The following is a 13366-nucleotide window of genomic DNA, read 5'->3' as shown; positions in this document are numbered from 1 at the left end:
AGAATGGGCGCGTCGGCGGCGAGCCGACTCGAAATTCCGTGCCTAGCAGCACTTGACATTTCCTAGCAAAATTTAGCCAAGCCTAGTAAAACCTGGAAGAAGCTAGGTCGATGACCAGCTCCGCTGTTTACTCCAGCCTTGGACCACTAGTGCAAGCTGCCCACGTTTTCTTTTCATCACTATTGTTTACTTTTATTTAGCGATGATCATGTAGAGCAGCCATCGAGGTATAACACTTCTAGGTCTCCGTTAAGTTATTTTATAATTCAACGGTACTGCTTACCAGTCGAAATCTACTTGTGTTAGTCGGCTGATTTCGGCTACCATTTACCCTCAAGTACATTAGTACATATTTTCCTGTGGTCTTACATTCCAAATGCAACTTCTAATTTTTGTCCTCAGTGAATGAATGAATGAATGAATAAACCTTTATTTGAAACAGTGAGTTAGTTGGCAGTCGAGGTGGGAGGGTCCCTTATTCAAAGAACCCTCTGGCTTGGATCGCCCTCCGGGCCCGGGCGACGAGTTCGCGCTGGTCGACCAGGTCCGGCTTGGAGATCGCAGCCTCCCACGTCTCTGCGAGGAGGGTTGGGTCTGCGTCTGCTGCTATTGGTTGTGTCGTTGTAATGCGTGCTCGGGTGTGCTTGCATTGCAGTAGGAGGTGTGCCAAGGTGTCTGGCACGTTGCAATGTGGACAGGTGTAGCTGTATATCGTCGGGTGGAAGTGATGCAGTAAGCTTCCGTGGGTGAAGGTATTGCTCTGGAGTCGCCTGTAGTCGGTGCCCTCGTTTCTCGTTAGTTTTGAATGTGGTGGGGGTTATACCCTGCGTCCAAGCCGATAGTGCTGCAGTAGCGCTTGATAAGTTAGCGGCATTGTTCCGTTTCCTCCGCTGATTTGGGTGGGTCGGACATGTCGAAAATCTCGTGCTGGGAGGCCCGGTTGACGCTTGCGCGGGCCGCGGTGTGTGCCGCTTCATTCCCTTCGAGTCCCTCATGTCCCGGAACCCACATGATGCAGGTGTAGGGGGGAGGAGTGTCGCCACGTTTCAGTATGTTTATCGCTTTGACAGGGATCCTGCCCTTCATGTAGTTGCATGCCGCTGTTTGAGAGTCGGTGAAGACCACTATGGCATCGTCGCTTGTATGGGTGGCGAGTGCTATAGCGGCCTCCTCTGCTGTGTCCGCGTGTTTGGCGAGAATTGTAGCCAACGCCAGTGTCGTTCCCCTGTAGTCTGTGACGCTGATGGCGAAAGCGTTTCGGCCCGGATACTTGGCTGCGTCCACGTAGCGCGCTTGCGGGTCGTTACGGTGCTTATGTCTGATGGCGTTTACCCTGGCGAGCCGTCTGCCTCGATGGTGTTCTGGACGCATGTTCCGAGGGATCTGATGAACTTGTAGACAATCTCGGAGCTTCGACATGATCTTTTCCTTACGTTCGCCATCAAGTTCTAGGTTGGTTGCGTATCCTGTGCGTCGGAGGACTGCTCGGCCTGTGGTTGTGAGTTTGAGTCTCTCGATCTGGTTTATGAGGTCCTCAGTGAAAAAAATATAATAAGCACTCCTTTCTTGCCATGCACCCGCAGTGGGTTATGCTTTCTGTCTGGGGAAATGAGGAAGTGGCCCAAATGAACACCGGTGAAGGAAATTATAAAGTTAAAATAGCAAGAAGACAAACTCACCATGATAATAATAATAATAATAATAATAATAATAATAATAATAATAATAATAATAATAATAATAATAATAATCAATCAATCATTTATTTATCGTGCCCAGGAACAACCGTGAGGTCTGGGTGCTGGCGCACGTATACATAGAAAAAGAAATACTGCAGGGGAGTATCAGTAAAAAAAAACAATGAATAAAAAATTACAATCTTGAAAAGAAAAGTGTACATACATGTAACCGAAGGCGCAAAATGCATACATAATAAAATGGAGAAGGGAAATTGAACAATATGGTGAAACTAAGACACAACAACGGAAAGCTGAGAGCAGAACAAAGACAGAGAGTTGTGAAAAATATCAAGGTCATGAAAGTGGGCGTTATAAAGACTCTGTATTCTATGGACGGTTGAGTGTTGGTGGTGACAGGCAGCAACATGGAAAGGTCTGTGTTCTCTGGTGATTTTGCGCGGAATACGAAATGTGATACAACTGAGGAGTTCGGGGCACATGAGGATACCGTGAAGGAGTTTGAAAAGAAAAAGCAGGTCAGCACGATTACGTCGGCAGCGAAGTAAGGGCAATGGCAATAATCCAACAGTGCTAGAGCAGGGCCCAGAGTCCTTGTTTGCAAAGCGGTGATGATATATGCTTAGAAACTTTTTCTGGACCCGATCTATAATGTCACTGTTGGATCTAGAAATGCCATTCCAGACGACCGACGCGTATTCGAGTTGAGGAAGACAGATTGTTGTGTACAACTTGCGGAACGGTGTAGGAGAATTGAATTCTCTCGACAGTCTGCAAACAGAGCCAAGAGTGCGCATGCCCCGCATTGCAACGCGTTTAGTGTGAGCTGAAAAGTGTAAGGTTGTATCAAAAAGTACACCAAGATCATTGATCTCACGGACCTTACACAATGGTACAGAATCTACTGAATAAGAAAAAGAGATGCTTGCTGTTTTGCGGGTGAAAGTCATGACTTTGGTCTTAGCAGCATTCAAGGTGAGGTTATCTGTGCACCATTTAGAAAAAGAAAGCAGGTCAGACTGCAGGATGCGACAGTCATCAACAGTGTGAATTGCCTTAAAGATCTTTATGTCATCAGCATATAGGAGGAATGAAGAATGCCGAATGGCGGAAAGAACGTCATTAATAAAAATTAAAAAAAGGAGTGGTCCTAACACTGATCCTTGAGGAACGCCGCTGGTTACCATGTACGATGAAGACGTTTGGCCGTTGACGTTAACAAAACATGATCTACCAATAAGATAACTCCGCAATAGATTTACAATTGACGAGTGAACATCAAAGTGCGTAAGCTTGATGAGAAGCAGTGAGTGGCTTACCACATCAAAAGCTTTACTGAGGTCGCAATATATGGTGTCTACTTGCCCCCTTTGAAGTACCGGCGCGGAGATATGTGTCATGAAGCTTGCGAGATTTGTGATAGTAGAGCGGCCTGTGAGGAATCCATGCTGATTCGGAATCAATGTGTTCTTCACAGTACAAGACAATACGTTGTGAAGAGCAAGCTCAAAAACCTTAGACGTGGCACAGAGAAGAGAAATCGGGTGATAATTTGAGACATCGGTTTTACAGCCAGACTTAAATACAGGAAAAACACGAGCAGTTTTCCACATGTGAGGGAAGGTGGAAGTATTCAGAGAGCTATTAAATATAGATGTCAATACTGGGGCAAATATACCGCCGTAGGCTTTTAAGATTGCGGAAGGGATGCCATCAGGACCGCAGGATAGGGAAGGCTTCTTCTTCTTCTTTTCTTCTTCATCTTCTTTGGTTAAGGATGCCCAGTCAAACGAAACGATAAGATTATCAAACTTAGCTTGATTAACTATAGGGACAAGGCATTTGCGCTTCCCGGGTGTATTTCCAACCGACGGCGTTCCAGGCGCATCCGGTAATACAAGACGGCATGCTACAAAGTAGTGGTCAGCCAACCTTTGTAAAATAGTACATGACCTAAATGTACAGTTGGGAGCTCTGACCGCTATGTGATCTAAGCAGGACTGCACTAGGCAATTATTAACTAATTCCGCTCTAGTGGGAGCTCCAATTGTACATTCCAGACCATAAGCGGACAACGTAGATAGATAATCACAAACAGATACTTTTTCAGGACATAAAATGTTGATATTAAAGTCCCCGATCAAGCAGAATTGGTCCACTGAGCTCCACTGCCGCAGAGTTTCATCAAGCTCTACAAGAAACCGTGAGAGGCTGCATGAAGGCGGTCGATAGACCGATAAGATATGTACAGTAAATGACCTCTTACAAACTTTGACCATCATAGATTCAGAATGCACAAAAGAAACATCAACAGAAAAAGCTTCGCAGTTGTCGTTTACAAAGAGCAATGCCTCCGCCACGACGCCCGCTTCGTGTAACAAAATGTGCTGAAAAGCCCTGTAGGGTGAAAGTATTAAGGCAAGCTTGGGAAACATTGATTTCTGTTAATACAAAAACATCCACAAATCCAGCTGCAGACTCAGCCAGAAATTTAAACTCTTCCCAGTATTTACGCATACTTCTAATATTAACGCTCACAATGGTGAAACTTTCATCAGAATTGCATCGAAATTCTGTTTTAAATGAACTGAAGTACGGTAGTTGGCGGAAAGAAAAAGGCATGTTGGCTTGTTTACCGATTCCGACAAGAGACACTGTTTCATTCTTTTTCACAAAGATCTTGCCTCCTTTCGTCCAACAAAACTGATAACCCTCCTCCTTTGCCTTCGTTCTGGCTTTCCAGAATAAGTCACGGTTAGCTTTGGTCAAGTTATCATTGAAGTAGATCTTTGGAAAAGATACCCCTTTACGCAGTTGCTTCAGCTTTCCACGCGCTTCAAACCATTTTTCCTTCCAAATTGCAGACGTAAAGCGCACCAGGACCACCGGTGTACCACCCATTTTCACTTTCAAGCGATGTACTGCCGTGATGGCGTCAGGTGAAAACCCCGACAAATCCAGTTTTGCTGCCATTTGCGTGAGTGTCCGGGTTAAGTTTTCATTACTTTTCTCTGGCAGACCGTGAATCTCAAGATTCTTTCTTCTGCTGTACTGTTCAATTTCATTTGGGTTTCCTCTAGTTTTTGTATCACTGTTGTCTGAGTTAACACCGTTCTTTTCAGAGCTTCCAGCTCAGCACCATCAGCCGTTTGACGTTCATGAATATCCTGCTGCTGTTTCAAAATAGAATCGTACTTCTCGGACAAAAAAGAGACTGATCCTTCGAGTTCCCTAACTGATTTGGATACCGCCGTGAATTCTTCCTGCATCAACAGGAGAGAATCAACCTTCTTATGCAGAACCGGCAAATATTGCAAACTTTTCCTAATTTCCCTTAGCTCATCCAACAGTGATGTCTCTGGACCACTGCTTTCCTCAAGCACCGTCTCTGTGCCGCTGTTTAGTCTCTTGTTATTTCTGCACCTTTTACAAACCCAAGCGTCTCTCTTAGCTTGACCCATGGTAGTAAACGTGTTCGCAGCTATTCCAGAGCATGACTGTCCGAGATGATACGAAAATTGGCATTCCGCACATATCATTTTCTTTGCATCGGTAGGCAGCGTTTTATGACAAGCAATGCAGTTGTCATCTTTTCCCATTGTAAACAGCAAAGTAATAACAAGAAGAAAAAAAAAACGCAGCTAGCTGCGAAACGAGCCTACAACATTGGCGGCAGACCGAGAAAACTGTTCACTGAAGGAATTCTTGTCGAAACGAACACGATGAGGATCGCTCACCAGGAGAAACGCAGAAGTCGTCCTAGTCCCGCAGCAACCCCCGTTGCGACTGCCAGGATGCGTTGACTCCTCGCAGCATGCAGCCAGAAGCGACCACTACAACGAGCAGGGGAGGCGAGGCAGATACTTTTGCGTTGAGCGGCAGGCCGCAGCAAGTGGCAACGCCCGCGCACTAGCGTTGAACGGGGTAAGCGGCACGCTGGGGAAGTCTTGTCGAAATGGTGAGCGGGCTCACTGGACGATAAGCCGAAGAAGTCGTCCTAGTTCCGCAGCAACCGCCGTTGCAACTGCCAGCGTGTGTTGACTCCCCGCCGCATGCATCCAGAAGCGACTACTACGATGAACAGAGGGGCGAGGCAGATACTTTTGCGTTGAGTGGCATCCCGCAGAAAGTGGCAACGCACGCGCACTAGCCTTGACCGGGGTAATAATAATAATAATAATAATAATAATAATAATAATAATAATAATAATAATAATAATAATAATAATAATAATAATAATTATTTAATTTTTTCGTTTAGCACTTTGTTAATTTACGAATTAGTTCAGGTATTATATTATATATATATATATATATATATATATATATATATATATATATATTACTGCATGTTTAAGCAAGGCTGATTCCCTTAATTATTACAAACTATATTATTTAATTTATAATCGCTTTCTTTCACATCTCCTTTCAATATTTATTAATGTTACCACCGGTTGATGGGCTATCCCCAAAGTGGCTTACATCATCATTGCAAAGCGGGGTGGGGCACGAGCAGGACTAGGCGACGGGAAAAATTTCAGGACAAACAAGGCCGAGGAACAGCAGCCATGAACGATGCGGCCGGCAAAGACGGACTCAACGGCATGAGCGACGCTGCTGGCGTGATCGAGCTATGGGGCGTCCCACAGCCACTACAAGGGCTCACAGGTGATGACCGAGTTTATCTTCAGCAGTTTTCTCTCCCAAGAGGTGAGGGTTATTACGCTGGCAAGCTGCTTGTACCAACAGAAAAGGGAGTCCCCGAGAGCGAAGTAGACCTTGATGTCCGTGCACCCAAATGGAAACGGATGCAGTTGCTACCTTTCCGGAAGAATGTATACCAGGAACATTTCGCGACAGCCCGGCGTTCCCCCGTGGACGTGGATGTCTATCGGAAGGCCAAGGGGATCGCTGTCGAGGGCCGCGCCGTGCCGAAGCCCGTTCTACGGCTATACGAAGCCAAGTTTCCTAACTGCATGCTAGAGGGCATTGAAGCGGGAAAGTATGGCCCACCAACCGACGTCCAGGCCCAGTGCTGGCCCATTGCTCTCAAGGGCAGGGACTTTATGGCCACGGTACTCAATGAAGCCGCAGGCAAGACGCTTGCATACCTCCTTCCAGCCATCCGTGCACGTCAAGCACCAGCCACCTTTACAGCCCTGGTGATGGTCCCATCGTGCTCGTGCTCGTGGCGACGCCGGAGTTGGCCCGACAGACCTACGAGGTGACCTACCACTTTGAGAAATACACAGCAGTTCGTAGCGTGTGCCTGTCTTGCGGTGACTGGAAGCTGCGGCAACTGAAAGCCCTCAAGAGAGGCCCCGTCGAGGTATGCGTGGCGACACCTGGCCGTTTTCTGTTCTTCTTGAAAGATGGCAAGGTAAACCTGCGTCGCTGCTCGTACCTGGTGTTCGATGGAGTGGACCTCATGCTGAATATGGGGCTAGAAAAACAAATTCGTGCCATCAATGCGCTAGTTCACCCAGTTAGTCAGAAGGTGATGTTGGCTGCTTCGCCAAATTGGGCAGTTGCCCATCTCGCCGATGAGTAGCTGGACGACTATATTGAGGTGAGCTGCGGACTACAGACGGCATACCAAAGCGAATATGTTGAGCATGTCGTTGTCATCTGTGGCGAAGCCGAAAAAGACGACAAGCTAATTACCATCTTCGAGGACATCCTCATCAAGAAGTGCGACAAGGTGATCGTTTTCGCAGGAACGAGACGAAGCGTGAACGAATTGGCGTCGAAACTACGAATACTGGATTGGCCAGCCGTCGCCATTCACGGCAGTATGACGGAAGGAAACCGCAACCGCCAACTCAACGCATTTCGAACGGGCTTGGCGACCGTATTAGTGGCAACGGACGTGGCCACGCGTCAGCTGGACGATCGCGACGTGCGTTTCGTGATCAACTACGACTACCCGCCATGCCTGCAGGACTATCATAAACGGGTAGAGCACGCCGCCCGCAGCGCTGGTCAGGGTAGGGCGTACACCTTTATTGGCCCCAGCGACAGTCGGCGTGCAAAAGAGCTCATCGCTATTCTTCGAGCAAACAAACAGATGGTTGCACCACGACTCCACGAGATGGCCAAGAGGGGGCTTGACGCTGCAAAATATTAAATTTGCTCATCAACACGCCGACCTTGAGATGGAACGCCGCTTGCGAAGCAGCGGGACAGCCTAAATTTACGGGTCTGCGCTTGGTAATTGCTCGTGAATTCCAAATTGCGGGCCACACAGAAAAAAAAATTATATGTAGATAGAAGCACTGCCGAAACGCTAAAACTGGATCCCTGTAGTCTGTTTAATTGCTTTCATTCAGCTGCTGGCCACGATCACGAAAGTTGTCTTGAAAGGAAATTACGTGCTTCTCGTCGTGTCGATAATGTAAAAGATGTTATTTTTATATTGTTCCTTTTTATTTGTCTATGGCATGGACATAGCCAAAATGATCAGCTCACTTGTGCGTCTTATAGATGACCAGTTGAAGAACGGGCACTGTGTTCGCGTGTAGGAAACAAAAAACTGCTTTCCATAATCAATCATTTATTGTAAGTCGGCGATGGAACAACTTGCAGACTGCGATGGTAGAGCAGGGTCATTTGAACTGTCGTCTACTACAATACATGCTAGTGTGTGATCATCTAAGGTGCAAAGCTGGGCCAGAGACATCCCACGCGGCAGCACTTGTGTCGTCAAGCCAAAATTGACCACTGGCGGGCAGACGCAATTCACCGTAATAGACAAAATTGTATGAGCTACCATGACAGCGTTTGCACGGAGAATGTCTGGCATGGGAGTCGCGATGTAGTGACCGTCGGGCACCAGTGGTGATGACACGAAATCAACGCAGGTCAGTTCCGAATGTGGCAAGCGAACGAAGTCTACACAACTAAGGCGACTGGGTGGTGGTTTAGTGGAATCCACATCAGGCAGGTCAAGGCGGAGAGTACTGACGAAACAGTATATGAGAGTGGATTGGGCGGAGAGGAGGTCTAGGCCGAGAATGACGTCGTGGGGACAGCGGACGATGATGGTGAAGAGAGCGATAGTAGAGCGATCGGCGAAGGAGATTCGGGCGGCACAGATACCAACTACGTAAGCTCTTCCGCCGTCGGCGACACAGACAACAGGCGCCGTGGCGGGTGTTATTATTTATTTAGTCGGGTACGAAGGTCAGCGCTCATAACAGCTAAATGCGCACCAGTGTCTGTAAGATCAGATACTGGAACACCATCTGCTTGCACTTCAAGAAGGTTCATATAATTGGGAAGCGTCAGCAGAGATTTTGCGGCGTAGTGGGCAATGCAGCGTCACCTCGCATCGTCTAGTTTTCCGGCTGCGAGCGTCCGTAGGCAGTCAGGGCAATATGAGCGATGGGGCTAGGGCGAGCGAGATTGTCGGCGTTGGGGCAAATGCTACCGTGAATAGGGGCGGTTCTGTGCAGGAGGCTCAGTGGCGGCATTAGCAGACAGTGCGGCATAGGGACGAGAAGGAACGCTTGGAGCGAGAGTAGCCAGTACAGGTGGTCTGGGCCGGTTAACTCCAGTGACTGCGACAGCGGCGAGAAATGTGCCCGATTCGACGGCAGTGACAACAAATGGGCTTGTCGTCAGCAGTGCGCCATTCAGACGGGTTGCGGAAGCGTCGTTGATAATAAGATGTGGGACGGGGCAGAATTGAAGAATCCGAGCGGGCGTCAGAGTAATGGGCCGAGCGGATGCAGTGATGACCCATGCTTTGCGAACCCTTGGCACACAACTGCCTGAATCAAGGAAACCGTGACCGCAGGTGTGTTGGGGGAGCTGGATTCGAAGGCAGCCGGATAGGCGGCCTCAATATCTCGCCGGACGATCCGAGTAACATCGACAGTGTTCTTGGGACGGGGCGCGTCGGCAAAGAATGATGTTGCCGCGGTGTTTGGTAGACGGGCAAACTGCTGGTCGATACGTCGGCTTTTTGCGAGTTCCAGGCGGTGGCACCCTTTGATAACTGCATCCACCGTGGCGACGTTGTTGAAGACAAGCAAGTTGAAGGCGTCATCGGCAATACCTTGCAGAATGTGGGAAACCTTGTCTGGCTCAGTCATGTCTGCGTCAACTTTGTGGCACAGAGCCAAGACGTCTTGAATGTACGTGACGTAGGGCTCTGTAAACGTCTGCACGCGGCTGGATAACGCCATCTTCGCGGCAAGATGCTGTAAGGGTTGCGGTAAGGGCTGTAAGACTGTAAGGGTTGCCGAACAAGTCTCGCTGCTTTCTTGAAGCGTATCCAAACTGGTGATCTCGTCTTTGTGTCTCCTAAACCATACTCGAGGTGTGCCATCAAGGTAAATACTACGTTAGCGAGCATTACAGTAGGGTATTGGTGCTGACGCGTTCCTACAGGCTGATGCAGTCCTCAACGTCTTCCCCATCTTTTCCCGAGAATACGCCAGGATCACGCGGAGCGGAGAGGGAAGATGTAGGTCGTCGGAGTGGCAGCAGGTTTCGGAGCCGCTTGAGTCGAACTGTCGTCGCTGGGAGCCATGACGGAAGGCTCGACGTACCATCCACTGTGAAGCTCCGTGACGAGGTACAGGGAGCGTCCACCTCCACCAAATATGCTACGTGGGAAGACGAAGACGCTATATACACGTATATTTAGAAATCAATACGTTACGCTTGGCCAAAAGGCAACCGCCCACGCTAGCCTCCAATCGTCGTCATCGTCTTCGCATCACTAGCCTCCTTGTCATCGGAAATACTAGTCCGTAGCAATATAGTTAATAAAAATCGCGCCCCTCGGTTCCCTTTCTTCTCGGTCATAACTATTCTGTAGCAATATATATTACCAAAGACGCTGCTGCCCCATTTGTTTCTGTCCTACCGATTTTCTCTCCCAATATTAATAAACACGCCACATTTCAGCACCTATGACGTTGTTCTAAGAGTAAACTTAATGACTTGAAGTAAAATAGAAAGGATCCAACAACATAAATATGACCCCAACAAAAAGCGAGAACTAGTTCACTTGACGAGAGTTCGAGCCCCTCCAGCAAAGGGAAATGGACCTAAAGATTCTCTAGACGTTTGAGACGAAGAATTGCTTACTCAGTAAAGAATTTCAAGTTATTGAGTAACCTGTAAACGAAGCAGTATAAGTACAATTTGTCATTACTATAGCAACAAGTAATTATTATGCGAACTTGTTGAATACCATCTCAAAATTTATCACTCAAAGCTGCTCTAGCACCCTCACTGTTTTTTTTTCTCGTCAACGATTCTCTATTTTACGAAAAAAAAAACCCCCTGAAACACAGCTCCAGTTTCTTGGATTAGATTTAAGAGTTCCGCATTTGGTATCCTTAGGTGCCTCGACACTTATGGTAAATTTGATATGGTCGCTTTCATCCTCCGAATAATCATCGGGAATACCTGGCGTTCCTCGAGCTCAGAGGCGCAGGACAAGCAGGCAAGCTTAACGTGTCACTCGCTCTCGGAGGAGGACGCAGTAGAGGCCAAACCACATGACCTAAAGCGATACGGACACAAAAGTTGGCGGGTGGTTTTTTCTTTTTTTTTTTTTTTGCGTCGGAACAAAAGTTGAACTGTTCAAAATGACGAATACCACAAGCTGCTTTGAAAAAAAAAAGAACGAGAAACATCTTTTTTTTTCGATTTTCTGTTGTACCTTGCCTCCAAGCGGCCGCCGGCAAAATCTGAAATTTGACGTCATAACACCCACCCGCGCACGCGGGCGCGGCCAAGGTCGGCCATAGCCGTCGCAGTGTTCCCGGGGCTGTCGGTCCCTTGCAGAGTTTGTTTAACCCCTTTCGGTGATCTTCGCACTTGGTCCGTCTGAAACATTATCCCCGTCGGCGCTCCACGCTGGTGGTGCGTCTTACATGCGCCTTCCCGCGGTCGTCGCTCGCTATTGACGCATTCGTCGCGGCCGAAGGAAATGCCCAGACATCGCTGTTGCAACAGCATCGTCGGTCGTGACAAGCCGTCGTACACGTTTCCCAGAGACGAGAAGGCGTGTAAACTTTGGATACCCGCCTGTCAGCCATCACGCACAGCCTGAGACCTCTAAAAAATGACTTCATTTGCGCGTACCACTTCGTCAACGATGATTATGTGACCAGGCCGGCTGTGCTTAAAAGCCTCGGCATGCCGCTCAAAAGGCAATGATTAAGCATGACGCTGCTCGGCATGCCGCTCAAAAGGCAATGCTTAAAGCGTAACCCTGTGCCATCGGTCTTCTCGGGAAAACGCAAGTCAGAAATCCTCAGCGGCGCGTTGGAAAAGAGGGTGAGAAAAGGATGTCGGTACTGTTTTCGTTCACTTGCAGCATTCTTGAGCAGTGTGAGGGCGAGGCTGGGGCGAGATGCCCGAGGCTGGGCACGAAGGCAATAATGTCTTTGAAAATGTTGGCAAAGCATAGTAAAATAAGACAACGCTAGCGAGTGCGACTCACGAGATCAGACACACACACAGCTCTGCTTCTCCACAGGCTAAAAGCAGAAAGAACAGGGCAGAACGCCAGACAGGTGCTGCCATCTGTCGGTCGGATGGCGAAGTGGACGTGAGAGTCTCGGAGGTACTGATACCTCACAGCAGTTGCTTACGCCGACAGCATAAACTACTATTCAGTCATCCATGCAGTGCTGAAGTACCCTGCAGCCTGCTCGCCTAAAGCAAGTTTACAGAGGAAATGACAAATAATTCTTGCACAAGTGTCTGGTGCAGCGCGAAATCTTCGCGCTACGGTTCGCGAGAACCTGACCGGCACTTCCACGGCCGCCTGCTCTTCTTCGTCGCTTGACGCGGAAGGCTCGTAACCGCAAGCGTTAATATTTCTTGCAAAGTTGGAATGGTCCTCGTCTTCAGACGTGTACTCATCGCTGGTAGAGGCACCAGAACTCGGACCCATGCTCGCGATGGCGGCGTCGGCGCGCTTCGAATGACCGCGGCCGGCCGGCTGGCTATCCAATGAGGGTGTCGTTACGTCACGCCTTCCAACAACCGTGGTTTCGGGCTGCGAGGCACGCGCTCAAAAAACACCATAAATAAAGCCATCGGCTCAAAAATGAGCTAAGTGACTACTTCTTTTCGGTGTAATCACACACTGCGGATTCATTTTCAGCATTTTCGTAAAATTTTCAGATTTTGTGTCCGTATGCCTTTAAGCAAACGTGCGATTTCGCCTGGCCGAAGCTCCCGGTGCGGCCCCGAAAAAACAGCGCACGCGCCAGGGTGACGAACGCTCCTTAAGAAACCACCATGCCGTGGCTTTATTACGGTTTACGGTCACCAACAGCGGCGACGGTTGTGTTGTGATGAAGTGGCGGGAAACGCTCTCAATATTGACGAATGCTCCTGGACAAGGCTCAGCGTGCCTGAGAGTACTCGACGCTGGAGGAGAGCAACCGAAATAGATCATGCTCACGAAAGGCGCGCGCACTCTTTCGACAAGTCGAAGACAACGCTGCTCGCAAGAGCGGTCTAGAGCGTTCCGAAACGACCACCCGCAGATGCCACTAGGCACAGCGACGGCAATGTTTGCTGGGTCATTCAGGACTTTCTTTTAAGGACAACGAAATTCTTTTTCATTCATTTTCGTCAATATACTGTTTATATACCTTTTCTCAAGTAATGACTACTTTTTTCAGAATCTTACA

The 13366-nt window shown here is 48.4% G+C and overlaps 1 protein-coding gene across 1 annotated transcript; it reads left to right on the top strand.

Annotated features, from left to right (window-relative positions):
• Positions 1 to 6265: 6265 nt before the first annotated feature.
• Positions 6266 to 6925, top strand: LOC125941269 (probable ATP-dependent RNA helicase DDX5). The gene has a single exon (XM_049658250.1). The coding sequence runs from the start codon at positions 6266 to 6268 to the stop codon at positions 6923 to 6925; it is 660 nt and encodes a 219-aa protein (XP_049514207.1).
• The last annotated feature ends 6441 nt before the right edge of the window (positions 6926 to 13366 follow it).

Source organism: Dermacentor silvarum, chromosome 11, assembly GCF_013339745.2.
Source record: "Dermacentor silvarum isolate Dsil-2018 chromosome 11, BIME_Dsil_1.4, whole genome shotgun sequence".
Taxonomy (NCBI): domain Eukaryota; kingdom Metazoa; phylum Arthropoda; class Arachnida; order Ixodida; family Ixodidae; genus Dermacentor; species Dermacentor silvarum.
Note: the sequence above shows the minus strand (reverse complement) of the source record. Positions and strands in the feature narration are given on the sequence as shown.